At 39.6% G+C, this 21262-nt stretch overlaps 1 protein-coding gene across 4 annotated transcripts in view; it reads right to left on the reverse strand.

Annotated features, from left to right (window-relative positions):
- Positions 1-704: 704 nt before the first annotated feature.
- The window catches only part of LOC306896111 (insulin receptor substrate 1-B), a 36724-nt gene continuing 16166 nt past the window's right edge, over positions 705-21262 (reverse strand). Inside the window, exons 2-5 of one of the 4 annotated variants that reach the window (XR_013786871.1) lie at positions 20978-21099; positions 17764-20842; positions 1447-1715; positions 705-1381 (exon numbers count right to left, since the gene is read on the reverse strand). Coding sequence is in view for 2 of the 4 variants with exons in the window: in XM_079459801.1 (XP_079315927.1) it covers positions 1708-1715; positions 17764-21099 (3344 nt within the window). In the remaining 2 variants the exon portion in view is untranslated. Of the gene's footprint in view, positions 1716-17763; positions 21100-21262 lie in introns of all 4 variants that reach the window. The other 3 variants (XR_013786872.1, XM_079459802.1, XM_079459801.1) reach the window with 3 other exon arrangements.

Raw genomic sequence — 21262 nt, forward strand, 5'->3', positions numbered from 1 at the left:
CTACTGAATTGTCCGAATGACTTGATATAAGAAAATGTAATGTATGTCCTATATGTGCATGTGTGTGTGAGCATGCCTGGGTCTGTATGAGCCAATGCTGACCGTCTGACTCATTTTTCTGGGTGTGGGGTTGTATTGTCGATTGTGGATATGTTAGTTTGCCATCCCTGAGGCTGGTCGACGTTTACTTGCCTAAACTTCTCGAAACCCGATAATTGCTGCTTGCAGCTATATTTTAACTTTAGAATTGTATTTGTGTAGACTACGATGTAAAGAAGCTTTTTTTCACAGTTCACATGGGGGCGAACAGTGATAAGGTGTGGCTAAGAGCGCTCCGGACCAACCTCCTGAACGTCAGACTTACAGAAGGTATGCTTAACTAAGAACGTTTCGGGAAACACATATTAACGATAAAGTACAGCTTAAGGTACAATTTAAGAACGACGTATCGATAAGGTTTCGGGAAACGCGGCCCAGAACACCCAGTAGTTGTTCAGTAAAACCAAAGAACAAACACACTATTAGTATAAATGTAGACTCGCATAAGCACACACTCTTACCAACTGGAAGGCATAAATATTGAAACACTCACTTAATCATCAAACAGTTTCTCAATGTTTGAGGGCCTTTAGAGGCTGAATAGGGAGCCAAACATGTTTCGTTCTTTAAATAATAAAAAACATTTTCATCACATAATTCAGACGCAAGTTTTACACACATTTTTGTTTATTGTTATGGCCAGTAATGGTTGTCACTGTTAAACAGTGTGTGGGGATGATTGTCAACTTTGAACACCCCCGTTCCAGACTATTATAAGTATAGCCCAGTACAGATTGGGTCTGCGAGCATCCTTGCGTGCCAGTCGAGGTAAGTTACTGCAGGACACCATCACAGAACTGCCCCACCCTTAGAATAAAAATAGACCCTTAATGTCACTGAGCCAAATGTCTGGTACCGGCTCCTTTCAGGGCGCAACTGGGAAGGCAGCAGAAAGTAGTGAGAGAGATGAAAAGAGACACATAAAGAACGAGACGGGCACTTAAGTGCTAAAATATAGCTGGAACGTATCAAACTTGGGGTAAGAGTGGACAGCTGATGTACAAGTCATTACCGAGATGCCATGTTAGCTAAACATCATGTGAGTTTCAGAATTACTTAATTTTTTTATCATCATGTACAGACGATCAGCGCTCTTGATATCTTACCATCACGGTGGTAAAGACCTTTTCCTATTTAGTTTCTACATAAAAATAGAATATCAAGAACATGAGTTTTTCCAGTCAATGTCTATTCAAAAAGCGACGATCGAAAGGCACTTTGTGTAGATACATATGTTGAACACTTGTGAATTCATTCAATCATTCAATCCCTGTTGTAAATACTGGACACGCACTGTTCAAGTTACTGATGAAGATCAAGGGTCAAAGCCATTGGATCTGGGTTGGCAGACTTCATTCTTCTTTCCAATTCTGGTCAATTGTTCTATTCTGTCAAGAGTCTGGACAGAAAAGACGTGTTGTTGCTCTTCTCTTTTGGCACATGTTCCCATTTGTTGCAGAAACAGATTTCAGAAGAGTCTTTAGTAAAAAGTGCTTGTGAGGTTGTTTGGGCCTTGTGCACACCTTCCACTCTCTCTTGTTCTTCTCAGGCATTCAGGAGAGCTTCAGCAGTTCTTGTTCCAGAAATCCACACTACCATGACTAGGCATCAACATTCTAAAAAAGGAAAAAAAATATTTTAACATGACATACATTTTCACTTTAACATTTGCACAATAGTGTAAAAAATCAAGTGTAACATTTGCTGAGTCTATCTATCTTAGAATAGTAAGAATAGTAAAAGTAATGAAAAGTTAAAGTATGTAAGATTTTGAGGTCTTGTCAGCTCATTCACATAATTCGAAAATGTTCTATTTGTAAATGGATTGTCACATTTTTGCCTGACAAAGGAGAAAAAGCACATAGCACAAATATACTTCAGTCATGTTGTATTTATCTATACGTCTAATTCGGTGACAAAAAACGTTTGCAGAAAACTGAATAGCACAGGGCTGATCAGATTGATGGTCATTATTCATAAAGTAGGCCTACACGTGAGCCGTTTCTCTACCCAACATCCCCTCATTATCACATGTTGTGCTGTTTGTAAAAAGAGAACAGCTCATTTGGATAGACACAGCAAAGGCCAAACTAATTTACATTAAACATTTGAAAACAATACCCAGCTTAAGTTGATCTGACATACAGATTTTTTCGAGGCACTCATTCATAAATATACTATTGTTGTAGTTTAACTCGTACAGCATAGCATTTAGAATGGTTAAGTCATAGGTTTTCAGGGAGCACAGTTTTTGGGAGCACACATGTTGTAACTCTGTAAAATGTAATATGTAAAATGTTCTACATTATGCTACTACAGTATTAGACTTATTTTTGTCTATAATGACTTACAGTACTCTACTGTGCAAAGACGTTAAACCAAATAAAAAATCTAATTCTGTTTTTGTTTCAATAAGAGTTTCAAAATGATAACTACTATTTAACTACTTTATGAAGGTTTGGATCATAAACTACTTATTGCAAATATATACAGCTATACTGCTAATCTCATGCATATCAACTACCATTAAACATTTTTAGAACACTTGAGTAAAATGTTTCCTATTATCTTAAAACACGTTTGATATGAAGTGCATGCTCTTCTACATTTTATCATAGAAGAAAACGTAATTTTTGCGTTTTACATTTAATAAATGTTTTTGTAAAGTTGACTTTGACTGAATAATGAAAAGCAGCCAATAAGAGCTAAGAATAAATGGGAACTCCTTCAATATTGTTTAAAAGCAATGAATTTGTTCAAATTCAAGGCAAAACGTGACATTGAAGATGAGTAAAAAATAATATTTGATGATATGTCAGAGCTGAGATAATGGAGAATTACTGTCAAATGCATGGATATTAAATCATGCTGAAAATGTTAAAATAGTCGATTCTCATACTACCACATTATCATAGATGAATCTACAGAACATTGCTTTTTACTGCTATGTAGGTACAGAATATGCAGTTAAATGTTACATTTCAATTAGAAGGAAAATGTAAATTACGGTTAAACGTACGTCTTGTTCAGGATTTAAAAATTTAATAAATGAATTTGACATGAAGTAGTTATTGATGTACCACAAATGACATGATGTGACATTGGGAAGTAGTTGAAAATTGACTAATGTTCTTTTTTGTTGTTTCTCTCAGTTTTGTAGTCTCGGCTCTAATTATTAAAAGGTTGCCCCCTCCACCTCTCTTCCTCTCAGCGCTGCGCTATTTTTAGTCCCATTTTAGAACAAGTCGTACTGAAGGGAACACAGAGATAGAGAGATCCAAATGAATAATCGATGAACATTGATGAACATCAGGGGATCATCAAAGCGCAAACATATCTTACATTTAAAGACATAAAAAAATTAAATTGTAGGCATGGAGATGTAATGACAAATTAGATATGAAATGTACTCAGAATAAAATTAGAAATGATATACCCTTATTCAAGTCATGCATTATACAAAATGTAGCATTTCAGTTAAATTGTTCTTGGTTAAAAAACTTTTGATTTGATTTGACAACAGGGGGATTTAATTTTAGAATAATCAATGGATTTGTAAACTTAATGTTAATGACACACGCTTGCGGTCCGGCTACATTGCTGCAGGTGAAACTACAGTAAGTACAGTAATGAGATGGATCACAGATCCATCCATCTCATATTTCATAATGTGTTCGTTCATCTGTACACTGATCAATTTAACAATGCCTCTGGGACCCTCCTTCCCCTTCTGCCTCTCTGTCACTCCCTTTTTTCTTCATCTCTCTCTGTCTGGTTTGTGACATGTTTTATGTTTTATCCGCCTGTCTGCACGGCACACATAAGTTTAGTGTGGCAGAGAGTACCGTCAGGGACAGACTGTGAGTGGGTGCACAGGAAGAAAAGCTGATGAGAGGCCTTAAATCGCATACTGGCATTTAGAATGTAATGCATCCAGTATACAAAATAATGTATAGAAAGCCATGTGTGTGCGTGTAAAAGAGCTAGAGAGAGTTAGCATGTGACAAACTCTTATAATAGTATGTCATTGATGTTCCTTTTTACAACCTGATGTTGTTGATCACTGAACAACTTCACACCAAACATTTGAGTGACATAGTGTGTTCATCATTGGAATATGTATGTCTGTGTGCATAAATGTGTGTCTGTGTTCTTTCCACAGCTGTTGTTTTATGTCAATGTTGTAAGACTCAGTTGCATGACACATGACCCACTCACACACAAACATAGAGAATTCCTTCAGCAAAAGCACACTGTTGTAGTCCACAAAATCATGTGCAAGATCAAGTAAATAAGTAAAATAATAAAAAAGTTCAACAAATGACACATCAAACCAGGGTAAAATGGTCCTCTGCATTACAGCCGACTTATTGGACTCGGAGGACAGGGGCTTACACCAAAACATTTGTCCAGGGTCTCGTAAAAATGTAGTAATGGCCCTACTAATACATTGTGTTCTCTGTAGGTGAGAAACAGTATTTGTGAGTAAATGTTAACAAGGTACAAATCCTATGTCTGCTTGTGTGAATATACCGGCTTTAGTTTTGCGACGGCCTTGTAAAGCGAGAAGGAAACAGAGGTACTCTATTAGAGCAAAAAGAGAGGGTCAAAACCCCAAATGAACACGAAACGCACACACTTTGCTGACTCATCTGTAACCTTTAACTTGCTGCTCAAGATCAACCGCTTTTACTAAAGTGTTTAAAAATACATGCAACATAAATCTCTCTCTCTCTCTTCAGTAACTCCAGGCAGGATATAATATAGCACAGCAATAATGTCACTCTATAATTAAAAGACCTCAAATATCCCCATGAAGCCCTCTAAAATTAAATTACATCTATCACATAACCGTCACATATAGCATATGCAGTATCCTGTAAAGAAACTGACCTGAGATCATAGTTGTGATCACTGATGTGTCCTTAGGCTTGACATGTAACCCAAGGCTGTTTCAAAGGGACCGCCCCGCATGTGCTTACTGCACTTTTGCACAACTTTTGCTGTAAACTGAACCTTGAAATGAATGCCAGCGAAACCAACAGCACAGAAAGGTAGCCATGTTTGTAAAAAGAAAATGCACAAGTCAAGTCATGAGACATAATATGTGTGTATTATCTTCCTTTAAAACTTTTATAGACTGTGTGTGCGGGGGGGCCAAGCAAAATCTGACAAAACCTTCCTTTGGAAAATTCAGGAACGATTTCAAAAACAGGATAAGTTTATGGGATGGGTTTATTTAGACAATGCAGTAAACGTGTGCGTATGCTTACAGTCATGAACTCAGGGTTTTGGACAGAATTCGCTTTTAAACATGAGTCATGACCTTCCAACTTAAAAAACCATGACCAAAATACGGATGTCAACTTACCAACTGACAAGTTATAATTAGTTTATTTCTCTTGCTTTCTCTCTCATTTTCCGTTTGCAAGTTTAAAGTTACACTGTGTAACTCCAGTGCTTTGATTCACATAACCATGCTTCAGTACTTTACACTAACAGCCTGTCTGCTCAACGCACGCACGCGGCAATAGTCAGTAACAAATATTTATTCATGAACAAAACAGAAAAGACAGAATTCTTTTTCTCTGTGGCTTGTCTATGAAAGAGGGATAAAGACCCAAGACATACTCTCTATCTCTTTAACAGCCATCACATGTATGCATGAGGCCTTTAGGCCTTGTAATTCTTCGATTTCAAGTTTGATTTGTTTTATATAAAGTTTCAGAAGAACTTAACTGGTAGGTTGAATGCTAATGGTAGGTGTCTATTTAATGCTAAATGCAATAGCCCAAAAAGGAAATGGGAACTACACTAGCTACACTACACTATAAAATGTGAGATTTTACTGCATTAGTTGGTCTTGAGATCATTTTAGTAGACGATATAGTTATGCTCAAGTTCACATACTTAGAAACAAATGTATAATATAATTCAAAGTAAGTCGCTTTGGATAAAAGCGTCTGCCACATGCATAAATGTAAAATGTAAATGACATGAATTGTAGTAACCACATGTGAAATTCCTCAGACCATAAAACCAAAAAATGTCCAAATGCCTTTTTAACATTTAGCTATTCTTACCGTTTCCCATTTTAAAGGTCCAGTCAATAATATCTAGTGGCAAGGTTGAGAATTGCAACCAACCGTTCACTCCACCCCTGCCCTCCCTTTCGAAACACTAAGACGGTTGACAGAACATGGCGAATTACATGCAAGGGGACCCGTGGTGTATGTAGATAGAAATAGCTTCTAAGGTAATAAAAACATAACGCTGGATTGTGTAAGCTCTTTATACACCTCTGAAGACATAGCTATATATATATTATATTGCATTTCTCTCAATAGATCATCCAAAAAATGAAACACTGGACCTTTAAATCTAACAAACTTCTTTTTTTTAATGCTTTGCTTTAGAAGTGTGCTTGTGCTTTTGGTCTTCAAAATAAATATTATCGTTTTATATTTTGTTAATATAATGCATGACATTTACACATTTTAAAATGTGGTCCAAACACTTTTGAGACCCATTGTATTGTAAACCTGTGTATGGAAACAGGTTTAAAGAGAGCAAAAAACTAAACTGGGTGGTAAAAGTTTTTTTCCCATCTTTTCAGGGTGAGTCATAAAGCATGTCACATGAGCCCTGCAGTATTTAACCTGCCAACACACACGGACAAGAACACAAACCCACAAACACACCTGATGAATGACACAGTCATTATTCACACAAACAAAAAGGTAGACAATTAGATAAAAACACAGTGTACAGAATGGGCTCAGGTATGCCGTGTGCTGCTTCCTGGGTCACTGGGTTTAATCTGCACTTGTTCCACTGATCTATATAAATGACTGGATTGCTCATGATGTCATTACACTGAAGCTAACGCGCCACCATGTTGGTGTACCCAAACGTCCTTATAAAGGAATAGGGAGTTATTACATATTAATGATAAAACAGAAACTCACCGGTCCCTTACGAGACACCTCAACATGCGTCATATGTGCTTATCCTAAAATCTAAATATAGATAAATAAATACAGGTTGTATATGTTCTTTAAGCCACGAAGCTTTATTTCTAACCATTTACACACATGTGAACTAAAAACTGAAAAACTGGTTATTTTAGGTCGTCATTTTCAGTGTATGTCAATGGCGCTATCTGTCAGTTGGGCATACCAAGATGGCGGTGCGATCGGTTCCAGGGGCTTCACCTCCTACCGTTGGTTTAGTGTTCTAGGCACAATCCAGTCATTTATATAGATCAGTGGCTTGTTCTCACGTATGACTAGATGGTGAGATGCTGCAAGCCCATTTATTCGTCTCTATGAGCGCTTTTCCACCATCGTGTCGAATCGTTCTCGTTGTTTAATCGTTCCACTCCGGTACGTAAATGGTTGCATTTTCCACCGCAGGGCTGATAACGAAAATTTTCTGAATGTAAACACAAACGCATCACACGCTGCCTTGGTAATACAAGATACCGCTCATTCATTAGACAACCAAGCCGAACCCGGAACAGTTTATAATCGAACCAGGCTTACGTGGAAAGATAAATGTAACCGTTTCAGTCTGTTATCCAAAGACTGTTTGTTAAATGCATGTGTTTGAAAAAATCTAGCCTCGCTGTTCCCTTTTTTAATCACAAACAACACGGGCACGGAAGAGAAACAAGATGTTTTAGAGAGAACATTCAATGTAATTACGAAACAGACGGAGCGGTGTAAAGATGGACAGCGGGAGCGCTTAAAGGGGAAAAAATAGAGATGAGCTAGAATGACGCAAATATTGAGGTAAGTGGCTAGCTGATGTTTTTAAGCATCTGTCCGTCACTCCAGAAGCTTTTCTATCGCTGCCTATTCGAAATGAGACAAGGTACGCTGACGGAATCGAAAAAGATATCTAGAACAATAGAAACGGACAGGAAAAGTAATAAAATACTGAATGGCAAAGGTGCTTGGCTGTCTAAAATAATGCAGAAAACCAAAGTAAAAACAGAGCAAGGGAAAAAGACCAAAAAGACGAGTCCTGAGTGAAGAGCGTATGCATCTCATCAATTTTTATGAAGTCTTTGACAGGTTGACAGGACACTGTACACACAGCCATGGTTCTGAGAAAAAGCAGCTTTTATGGGAGAGTTCTCACATTCTGACTGCAGATAAGGGTAGAGACAGGTTGATTTAGTTAATTTAATGTATAAGAGTTTTACATAACTCAGCCTGAGGCCCAGTATGTTCTTTCAACATCCCCCGACAAGCTTAAACCAGTCCTAGAGGGCTACAGTCACTGAACACAAACTGTCCACAGTTATTCTTACACAGCTGCATAGACAAAATGTGGAAGTGTGCAAACAGATTACATGCATGATCATGTACAAATATTTGTGGTTAGTTGACATTGCCTTTGATGGGTATAATTCAAGAGTATTGGTTACAAAATGTTTTATTATTATTATTATTACTAATCGTAATGTTTTTGTTGTTTAGATAACATGTTTGATGCTTTAATACTTTTGTCTGATTCCTGATCCTATTCCATTCATCGAACACGCACGCGCACACACAGAAAATCCAGGCTATGGGAAAAATGATTCATTTGCAAACCTTAATCAGTTTCCCAGAGGCCCGGTAGCCATAAGCTCTTTACAAGCAAACCTAGTCGGCAACGAAAAGGACGCATAGATCTAACAAACAATATGCGTGTGTGTTTATCAGTCTAACGGCAAAATCCCCTCTCCAGAGTACGAATACAACCATCATCATGCCTTAAGCCAGTATTGAGCACCTAACAGGGAAATACAATTAGAAACATTAAGCAATATCAAGCATTGCAAAAGAGGAAAAACAGCAAAAGTACTTTATACAGATGTTTCAGTCACTTTAAAGATGTGTCAAAGATCTCACTTCAGTCAGCAATTTTACATCATTGTATTACATGTATATAGAATATAGCTCTATAGGGATGCCCCGGACACAAGTCGGGACTTGAACTAGAATCTTTATACAGATTTTCTCCATTCTGTAACAGAACATACACATTTGTGTGTTTAGGTTTGTTTGCGATTTGTCCTAGTGACTATTAAGAGTAACTTTTCACAGATTTCGGAGCTGCTTTAAGGAATAAAACAAAAAGCTTGTTGAGAAAAATGTAGGAACCCTAAAATTAGGACTGACATGTCCATTACTTTTAAGAGTTTCTCTTAAATCAGCAAGTTTGGAGATTTACCTCTAGCCTTAAGATGATTTGTGAATAGTCTTCTTTAGTTTTCCAATAGGTTAGTGAGAAAACCGCAAAACCGCAAAATACCAAAATAAAATGGCACCCTTCACTTTTAAGTATGTAGCTGTCAAATCAAATACAGCACCTATGGTATAGGTTTGACGGCAATACTGTGACATAAAACATAGCTGCGTAATTTTTTAGAGAGAAGACTTGAAAAACAGTAAATGAGAAGTATGTACGATTTCATGGTTTTATGATCATTTTGAAGTTTGGTAAACTATTAAATGGAAAACGTTTAGATGGAAATCGTAAAACAAATGTATTCCAAAAAAATAGCAATGTGAAGGTGAATACATAATGACTGAATTTGAGCCTGTATTTTATCAAAAATGTGTTTTTGCTAAGCTTGTCTCTGTTCTTTTTTCCATTTACAAAGCACTAACTTTGCAAACCAGCAGAAAGATGTTACCTTACGAACGGGTAAATGTGGGTTTGTATTAAAATATAATTAGCCTATACATTTTTATGGACATTTTATTGAGCATGTGTGTGTATTCCTTGACCAACAAACACTAAATAGGAAGTCTTAACTATGCTTTAAGACAAGACAAAATAGGTGTGGTTAAGACAGAAATGTGGAAAAAGAGAGGGCATGCTGATTTTCGTAATGAGTTAAAATCCCATCGGCCGCTGAATGTCAGTCAGTAGTGCATGCACTGTACAAAATTGTGATTTTACTGTTTTATTTAGCAGATTAAATGCACTTTTGAAATAGGGTAATACATGTCAAATTACAGAAAATATGCTGCAAATTTAAAACATGGCTGTAAAAAAGCATAAAACACATCATGTTATAATGTTTACATTTTCTATTTTACTGTGTTTTCTGGCACCCTGTTTTTTTACTAGATTTTCTTACAGTGTAACCTTTGGTACAAATAAGACTCCACTAACACAAAAACATAGATACTCCTACGGACTTTGTGACTGCCAAATGCACCAATCAGATCTGTGTCTTGTGTCCAGGTACAGTTTGCTCTGTGTGTAAGGGATCTAATCCTTTTTCATCACTCAGGTTATGTGAACCATCACAGAAGTGCTTACTGAGCAATGCTTTGACCCCTAAGAGACATGAACAAGACTATGCCCACACACATCCGATTAAAGCCCTGGAATTGAGAAAGGGAGTGGGTCTTTCCATTACCTTTAACCTGTTAAACTAGATCTGAATTTGACGTGTTGTTTACTCCAGTTACATTAAAAACACACACTCATACACTCGTTTTTTTCACACTCATAAGCTTACGAGAAAAATACAGACTGTACCTAACAGAATGAATAAATCCTAACTCCAATAACTTCAAACTGATAAAGAGAAAATACTTGTATTAGACCGGTATTCCCTTACTCTTGCTTTACTTTTCTTATCTGCCCATCGTTCTGTCATTGCGGTCTCCGCTGACACCCTCACTTTCAACAGAATGAGCCCTGTCAGGTCTGAGATAAAGAGATTATTTACAGTGCACACACACGAACGCACACGCATACACGTGTGTGGATAAACACACACAAATACACGTATGGAAACATTCAAAACCACTAATCTATATACATACATAATAGAAATGTACAGAGATTACTGAGATCTCTAAGATTATGTGATTTTATGCAAAGACCGATTGAAAATGTTCCAGATTATGTAACAAAAACTGTAGATGCAAATAGAAAATGGAAAAAGGCATGAATTCAATGCGATGAGATGGTGAAGAGTGAAGTGCCAGAAGATAGATTGGATGAGAAAAGAAGTGTTTTTAAAAAGATTTTTCTTTGGCAGAGAAAGCTTGGGCAAGAACTCTTTTTGAGGTCATAGAGGAAAGGAAACAGAGGAATGCTCATAAGAGTTGCTATGACAACGATGTGTAACCCAATTTCTTTGACGTAATAAGACATCAGTTTAAACTCCACAACATCGTGTCCTCCTCGTTTTCTTTCTCTCTTTTTCTCCTTCTGAACACTTGATCCATATATACATCGTGTCATTGGCCTTGATCTAAGTTGCGCAATGGAATCATTAAATGAGTATATACTCTGGTTAAAGTGTGACACAATATTCCAGATGGATTTGCAATTGTTGCTTTTACTATGACAGTGATCCGATTCATATGGTCATCATTCACTTCTCATTCTGGCTCTTGTACACAAGTACACGAATCACAATGTTTGGCAATGCATTGCATTAATGCGGTTCCATTCTACCCTGAGGTGTATTAAGAAGACCTCTTTTTTTCTTTCACTTGCTTTGCCTAAAATAGGGATTTATCTTTTACTATCTGAAATCCAGCCATTTCCTATCCCTCTGTGCAGTCAATGAGAGATGAAGCATCAAAAGACAAAAGACAATATCCCTGGGCATTAGCCGATGCTACTCTCTCTCTCACACACACATAGTACAACTCACAGCTGGGCACTTGTATAATACATTTACAGCTGGGCAAACATCCAGACTCACAGTCTGTGTGTGTGGGATTCAATTCTACCCTGTTCGTTTTATTCTGCTGCATGGCCTTACGCTGAAAAACTGCAACTCTTCATTCACTTCTGCTGAGTTAAGCAGGGCCATCGAAGCATAAAGCAGGCATGTGGAAACAGGTGGAAACAGGGGAGGGGAATCGCACCTAGACCCTGAGGATTGTAGGTATGGTATAAGGTAGCGTAACTGACTGCGACAGACTTTGATGCAATCATTGTCAGGCACACAAAGTGTTACTACAATGATATACATTAAAAAAACTAATTCTGCAAAAAATATTAAATGTTATGTTTTGGAAGCTGACTCCAGGCTTCTTAAAAAGCTTAATCAGCAAGTTTTTATTCATCAATCAGCTTTACCAAAAAGCCATGTTTGTTAACCAGCATCACCTGGTCCAGCACAAATCAGCAAAAATGTTTTGGTTATTGTAGCAGATGATAAAATATATTTGTTAAAGAATACATTATAGTTAGAATTTGTGTTAGGATATCACAAAGGGGCACCTGTGACGCTATCCACACTAACGCATATTTATCTCTCCGTTTTGGCCTTTCGTCCAAACTGAGAAGGCGTTTTTGTGTTTTTCGAAAATGCACAAACGCTGTTTTCACGTTGTAATGTGAATGACGAAAACGGAGTGGTTTAAAAACCACGAAGCGGTTTTCATCATGTGACGCAGTTGTTTTCAGCTGATCCTGTTTGATAGCATTAATGACAGTTCATGCATACTTTAGATTGAGATGGTATAATTAATCACTAGAAGCTATTGTTTGGCAGTCAATTTCACTTTCGCAGCTTTATAGTCTTGTGTTTATGCAACACTAGGGAGTTTTTCGACCTTAAAATAATTTCTCAAACATTATTTTAGTGTTAGGACAACTCTTAACTGGAGGAATTTTACTGCCGCTGCTACCTAATCACACTTGTAACTTTGGTGTGCGGGCAGGTTCACAAGCCCTGCCCATCACCTGCTTTAAGGCATACGTCACGTTTTACTCGTAGCCTGGGTGAAGTAGGCCAACAGCTAACAATAAGACGAAACGATCTAGTTCAACGCAAGTCTCCAAACCATCACCATGGCAGAGCCCCCAAAAACCACAAAGAGGAAAAGAGAAAAAGTGATCGGACACGAGCCCGAACACAAATCAATATCTGACGGACGTATACACTACGGGTTGAAAGTCTTATATGTACATTTTGTCTTATTGTCCTGTACTTTTGAGCTTATTAGTTATTAACTTATTAGTCAAAAGTTGCTGATTCCTTAGTTCATGCACGTAGACTAATGTTATCGCTATCTACAGTTACTATGCTAGGCACTATTCCCATAGCGAGTTGAGTGTAAGTTAGTGATTGCACCTATTACACAAAGCATATAATATAACTACAGAAAGAAATTTGTTTTGGTTACTAAACACATTCACATCCATGCGTTGTGTTTTGGGTGACTGCAAATGTGTTATGTAGCTAACGTTGGCACGTCAACAGCTATGTATCTAGCACGCTATGTGCTAACGGCTAATAACAAGCTGTTACCTCAGAGTCTAGTTTGAGCTATTAGTATAGCCCAGTAGTATACCCCGCGGGAGCCAAAAGAGTGCTTTAGCACATGCACAGTTAATGAAGTGACATGATGTAACAGGTTTTTGCTTAGTCAACAAATTCACGTGTATTGCGCTACCCACAGGGAAGCTAATACAGCGACAGTATTTACAACACATATGCGCTTATCAACAATATGGGGGAACCTAAGCAAAAGTGATCTAGTGTTGCTTGGGTGTTGAAGGAGATTCATCTCTACCTCGTAGCTCCACATTGACACGACATAATAATGCAGAAAGTAAATAAACACATGCTGACGTGTCTTTGGGATTTATTCGTGCGCAGTAACTCACATGGATGTAGGCCTAAGCGTTTTCAGATGTTTCAGTGTGGATTGGCAGCTTTTGGGAAACGCTTGAAAAAGCTAGTGTGGACAATAGCGTTTTGAAAACGAAAACTCCCTTTTCAAATGAAAATGCACTAGTGACCAGGATCTGAGACTTGTAAGACTGTACTACAATTTGCATGTAATTAAATTAATCAAAAGAATGAGACCATTCAATAAATAAACTGCCTGTTTGGCCAAACTGAATTTTAAAAACATCTGCTATAATGTGCAGTATGCACTTCAAGAAGTTATAAACAACCTATCTGTAACAAGTATCTGTAAGCTTTCCATTCATCTAGGCTAGTGGCAACTTTCACTCATTTCAGTTTAATGTGCAGACTGCAAAGACAACCTAAAGAGTAATTTCCACAAAGAGTGTAAACATTGCAGATTTGAGGCTCTGTTTGGGTGTTCTTTGCCAGCAACATTAACGCCATGAGTTTGTAAAGGGACTAACCGAGCAGTGGCTAACAGCCAATACCCTGAACATTTATTTCTGAGATTATAATTATGGGGGACTATTTATTATCTTAGTATTAGTAAATGTAAGTAAATGTATAAGTAACTCAAATTCGCTCAGGCAGGATAAGAGCAGATATATTAGGTCCAGGTGTGAACTCATACAGACACCAGTCTTGTCCCTCCATCTCAGCTGCTCTACAAGGGCAACCAAATTTACCTTATCTAGCCCGTCCTACTTCCTGCCCTCATGGACTAGTGCTATTTAACAACTTCAATTTCAAACCTAATTTAGCAGTGTTTTATAGAACACTGTAAAAGGGCACATCAGACCATTTAATCAGGGCTTTATATAATAAATCACAATATATAAAATGGATTCAAAATCTTCTTTTCAAATGACATCGGAACTGTTGTATCAGTGCAGTGCAGACAACGCAACAGTTGTTTGAATGGTATTTCATCCTGATAATATTATTCAAGATACATGTTGTGCCCTCGAAGATCAAGTGGCACATCTACATGGCCACACTCCAGCTCCAAAGGGTACGCTGCCCGGGACATAGAGTCCTGCGGGACGATTTCTCAACCCTTCATAAATAACCATGGATTACTGTCAAATCTGACCCCTCGTCCTCTCTTCTCTATATCTTTCTTTCCATCGTCTCTCTAATGCATACTCAAACTTTCCATCTCTATCTGCTTGACCACTATTTTAGTCTGAACCAGCAAAAACAAGATTAGGAAATATGGGTCCTTCGGGACGACTAGGTTGAAGGATGGTAGAAAACAATGTGAAATAGATAAATATATCTGATTAAGTTCGTTTTTAAGATTTAGTCATTAAATTGTTTTATAATTTATTCCAGGGAATCTGATTTATGCATTAAGCTGGGTATACTGTAAACCTGAGCGAAAAAAAGCAGATTCTGGCATTTTACTGCTCAGTGTTTGTGAAAGTGGGATTACAGGTTATTCAAAGCCTCTCATAATTATCAAACTACAGCCAGATGTGGTGGGCTATTCGTGCATGTTCTAGAGTCCAAAGTACATTTTACAGTAAGTGTATGCATAGGTTTTTTGGTCCATAACAGATGACCTTAAATAAATGGATGGCGTGTCCAAAAGTGTGCGTTTGTGTTTGCGTGCAGAGCTTGGCGGATATCTAAACTGTGGTCCAGTTAAGCAAAACGCCCAAGAGAGGTAAAAAACACATTATAAAAACTAAGTTAAGCAACTATTTGAGTGTAGGGCACAGTTACAAAACAGTTCAAGTCTCTGTGTGCGTAGGCACATTATGTGGTTATGTGTATTTGTGTATGAAATTAAGAGATAAAAATGCTCTAGCCTCAGTATATTTTGCGCATAACCCTCCCTTTAGATGACTGCCGTCTTTGTGGCTGAATGATGATCTATGATGTATAATCTTTCTCATTCTCCTTGTTAACAAACTGGGACTGTAGAGGAATTTACCTAAATCCACGGCTCTTCAAGGCACACTCAAGACACGTGGCACTACCACACAAGGAGAACGGAGTCCTGCAAGAGTTTCAAACATTCTTAGTGCGCGTGAATGTAGGTGTAACTCTAAGCGTGTATGATACTTTGTGTATAATACCTATGGTGCTTTGATGAATTTGGTTACTTTCTTTCTTATCCACATACAAAAAAGAAACTCTACATACCGCTCTAAACCAAAGACATTTAATTTCATAGGCATTCTTTTGCCACTCCTTTTCTTTACCCTCTAACTTTCTCTTTTCTCCATTTAGTTCTGTATCACAACTTGCCATTCTCTTTCTCCGTCTCTTTACTGCTAGAAGTTTGGACAGTGTGCAACAGTGTGACGAAGGCTAAAAAAACTGCTTTCATTAATTATCATTCCCACTATAGCAATGAAAACTAGCCCAATTGGTATAGTGCTAGCTTTATAAAGAAATGTAAACTCAAACAAATGAAACCTGATCTGTACAAAGTTTCGCACATTTGCGTCGCTTCTCCATCTGCCTTTCTCACATCCAAGTATATCTGTCTATCTCTTTCTGTCTCACTCCCATTGTGCCATCTCTTTCTCACCCTTCTCCCTCCTCCTTTCACTCATTTTAATCCTTCCTCAAATTGAAGGGTGGGGGTGGTAGCTAACTTCCCATTCAACCGTTTCTCCCTAAATCTATTTTTGTACGCACTCTTACTCTATTCGGACAGAGGCATTTTATTAAAAGGGGGGAACAGAGCAAGGGAGCGATAAGTTCAAGCTTGCTGAAGCTGAAACACACAAGCAAGGGCATAGACACGCACACGGACACGGCAGCCAAGGAGGGAGAAGATGAACAAAAGGATCATTTATTTCATGCAGCAAAGGGGGGCTAGCGGTTGTGACCATGTTGGCCCCTTCACAACATTCACAGCCAGCTTACTGCATTCCCCCGTCGTGCCAATGCCATACTGACCACTAACTGCGAATCGCCCACTCATGGGCATGGCAGCAAAAATGGGTCTTCATTCTCTGTCCTTTATGGCAATATTATCAACTGAAGCTTTTAAAAAAACTGACAAAACTTTTTAAGATCAGAAGCTTCTACCAAGACACATCAGAGTGTCACCAATTCTGTCATCATTTACTAACCCTCTTGTCATTTCCAACCTTTGTGACTTTCTTTCTTCAAAACATCTTATTTTTTTGTTCTGCAGAAGAAAGAAAGTCATGCATGTTTTAAATGAAAGAGGGTGAGTAAATGATGACAGAATTTTCATTTTGAAGGGAAACTACTCCTTTAAATGTACGTATAACAAGAACTGACCACTCAGATTTAGACTTTAGTTTACTGCACTTTGATTCACACACCGTTACTATTCATACATATGCGTAAGACAATTTAGACAAACATTGTATCACCGAATGGCAAGCAACATCATAGCCACAATCCCATACACATAATTAAGGACGTGCATAAGGAACTCAAACACTGTATATACAGACCATAACTGAAAACATTTTAACCCTTCTATAAACATAACTATCGAAGACACATTAATGTTTTAGGTCTAAGATAAACACTGGACATTTCTTAAATACATTTTGAAGGATAAATTAAATTTAAGAGGGCAGAGAATGACAGAGGCGGCAGACAAACCAATGGTTATACAATTTGTGGAAGGGAACTTCCCGTGGCTCTCTGATCAGTTTTGTTGGCACTGTAAGGCCAGACAGGAGGCTTGTGTATCTAGAGACACCAGGTGAATATGAATAAAGGATCAAATGAACCATGGCCTCATAAAGTTTTGTTATGGAACAGACTGTGCCCTGTTTCCAGTTTATCATCACAACTTGTTATTGACTAAAGTGGAACTAAAGCTGAGATAAAAACAGTACAAATACAGCCACATATGTTGTGTGCTAAGAAATAAATCAGACACAAAAACTGTAACATATAATATTGTGAAAGAATATACAGACCATGTTGATTTTAGCATTTAATACTGTTCTTAGTCAACAACAGTTTGTAATTAGAAATGATCATACCTGTACCATCTTTACTGCTACTGCTGCTGCCTTGATGTGTCCGTAGCTCTTCTGACTTGTAGAAGTCAATGCTAGCATATGTGTTGAGGCTTGAAGTGCTACTGCCAGACCCTCCGGTTCCCACAGAGCCCCCTGCGGCCCCACCACCTAGCACAGAGGAAAAGAGACGTGCAACAGGTGTGTGGACAGCTGCTTGCCCATCTGTGTTAGTGTTGGTGCTTTCCTTGTTAGCCAGGTCCAAGTCTATGTAATTGAGGCCCTGCTCCATGATGGATGCCTGTGAAGCAGATATGATAGGTACTCCAGGGTTGATGCACTGAGTTGAAAGTTCTGCTGAGCTGTTCCCCCAGAGCATACCATCAAAACCAAGCCGACGGACTATAGCTTGGGTGTGATCAGGGAATGCAGAGGAAGATGACGTCGTAGAGCAAGGCGGAAGTGAGGAAGGAGCCTGGAACGTTTCAGAGCAGTGTCGCCGACGACCTTGAGGATCTGCTCGTATTACTTTAGCTCCGTGGTCTGGGTTGGGAACTTTGGCAAGGGGAAAATCTAGCCCCATTCCTAATCCTAGGGTAGGAACTACTGATTCAGGTTGAACTGGCAAAGAGGCTTTTGAAGATATAGAACTTAAAGTTTTGTCCGATTTCAGACTAAAGGCCATCTTTGTGTAGTCACCACAAGCTGTAGGTGAATCTCCAGACTGTGGAACTGACGACTTCCTGGTTTTTCTATGTCCCATTTCAACCTCTGCTTCCTCACCATTTACAGCTGTTGATCTATGCTCATTACAGGCTTTAGGGGCTGCTATAGGTGTGATAGGAGGGGTAGGAAATGAGGGAAACCCAAGTGGTGTGAGAGAGATGGGTGAGGGGGAAGGAGAGGCTCTTAACTCCATGTTGACATACTCAGTGGCAGTTAACGGGAGGATGGATGAGCTATAAGAGAAGGGCAAGAAGCCAGCAACACAAGAGGTTGGCCTCTGTAATGGACAGTGTGCACTAGGTAGAACAGAAGAATCAAGTTTAAGTCCTCTGTTTCCATTTCTTCCTGTCTGTATGTTCCTCTCACCCTTGAACTCAATGCTGACATATTCCCCAGGGCTCTTTGGCTCGGAGGGGAGGGGTGTCTCACGAACTCTGGGAAGAGTGTTGGCTTTAGAGATGTCCACAAACAAGCTAAGTGGCCGACCCCTCTGACCAAAATGCTTAACACCTCCAGAACCTTGTCTTTGCTGCAAGTGGCCCTGATCAGTAATTTTTGCAGTAGCACTTACTCCTCCTTTCACCTTGCCAGCTTTGTCCTCACCTTCACCTAAGCTTTCACTGCTAGCTGAACTGGAGGAGTATGAGGATGATGAAAGGGACAGATGTCGTCCAACAGGTGGTTCCTGATGCCTGGACTTGCTATTACTAAGTCCTCTACCTCCACCGAACCCTCTACCTCCATTAACCAGAAGCTTCCCTCTTCCTTGCCCTTCCTCAAAGTGTGTTGATGTATTATGTTTGTAGGAACGGGGTAGAGAATAGTAAGAGTATACCATCTTAGGTGGAGGCTGCTGAGGACGCAGGTCAGATTGTGTGAAGGGCTCATGTGGTGGTGTGCAATTGGCGGAGCGGGCACTAATAGGTGACATATTCATATAATCGCTGCCAGTGCGGCTCTCTGCACTGCTACTGCCAATCCAGGCTGAAGGAACCCCTCGCTGATCTGGCGAACAGCTACTATTGGGAGACATCATCATGTAGCCATCTGTGCCAGAAGGTGGTGGGCGGATCTGCTGGGGGGGTGAAATGCTGTTATTGGGGGTCATGGCCATGTAGTCATCGGCAGGTTTCGATTCAGGATCTGATACTGCTACTGAGAGAGAATGTGAAAGGGAAACTGGGGAAGCTGTTACTCCCGGCAACATAGACATGTAGCCATTATCAATTGCTCTGTTACCTCCACCAATGGCAGCAGTTCCATCTGTCCCAGCATCACATATAATGTCTGGAGCTACCTCTAAGTATCCCGTTCCACCTGTTGCTGCTCCAGAACCTTGCCTTGGAGCAAATGACTCTTGGCTGGTGGTACGGGTCATAACTGCATAGTCGTCCTCTTCAACCGCTTCCTCTCCATCTCGACGGAGAGTTGCCAGTCGATCTAAGGCCATGGGGGGGAGGGAGGCCCGCTTGCTAATTACCCTACGCTCTGCTTCACATTCCCTACTAGAAGAGCGTCTCAGAACTCTCCTAGTCTGTGGTAATGCATTGTGGGGTAGCTGAGGTTTAGATGCCCCTCTCTGACCCATAAGAATGTAGTTAGATGCCTCATCCCCAAGAGAATGTCCACCTGAGCTACCTGCAGAACCTGTCTGCATTGTTGGTGTTGGCAGAGAGTGCTCACCGGGGCTAGAGCCATATTCATCAGAGGATCCATAGTCGCTGAGAGAGCCTGAAACATCAAGCTGCCGGAGAGGTATTCGACTATACACACTACCATTACCACCCCCACCACAGCTGCCTGTCTCATTTCCAGTTCCACAAAACTCAGATGAAGGCTCAGAGCTGGAAGGCAGGCTTGGCGCAGCTGAAGCAACTGGAGTTGAGGAGGATCTCATTAGAGCATGCTGTGCCTTAACTGGGGTTGGAGCTCGAACAGATGTCGATCTCAGTATAGGGGTATTTGAGCATGATCCATTGGTGGTAAGACTTGAACAGGAAGCACCTACATCATACATTTTTCCACCATCACTGGATGTTCGAGTTCTGGGAAAGCTGTGAAGAGGATTAGGAGAGGTGCTATTGCTATGTCCACCTCCGGTACTTCCAGGTGGTTCAGTCCGTGGACGTCTTGTAAATCCAACCTGGCTAGGTGGTGGGTTTGGGTGATGACGCCGAGATGGAACGCTGATAGGATTTGATGCAGTGGCACCTCCACCTGCTCCCGCAGCAGCTGACTGTGATTTACTACGTTGTCGGAATTCCTCACTCAGGGCCTTCATGGCTTCCAACAGTGTTTCGTGCATATTCTGTGCTACCACAGAATCTTCCACTTGCATCCAAAACTCTCCAGGGCCAGTTACTGCAGACCGGCCGACCTCCACAAAGAAAAAGTTTTCAGAGTGACCACAACGTCTTACATTCATCAGCTGGAGAACAACAGCAGCTGCATCAGAGTTTAGCTTGACAAAGCTCACTGTCTTTTCAGTCAGACAGAGGCGGTAGATACCAACCAAGTTCTTGGCTTGCCCCAGACCTTTAGGCCAAACCTTTACTTGCCAGACCTCCTTGAAGGCAGGACCAGGGTATGGCACTCCATAGTCTTCCCCATTTCCACTGTCACATAGTACTTTACCTGCAGAAAAGGAGAAAAAACATTAAAGTATAAGCACAGCATAGAATAAATGTAACAATCTATTATTTATACTATGGGTACTTGAATGAGCACATTTTAGTAAATATTTTGTGACTATACCAATTCCAATAACCAAGTTTTTCCTGGTTTTATATTTGCCTAA

This window comes from Barbatula barbatula (assembly GCF_947034865.1).
Source record: "Barbatula barbatula genome assembly, chromosome: 1".
Lineage (NCBI taxonomy): Eukaryota > Metazoa > Chordata > Actinopteri > Cypriniformes > Nemacheilidae > Barbatula > Barbatula barbatula.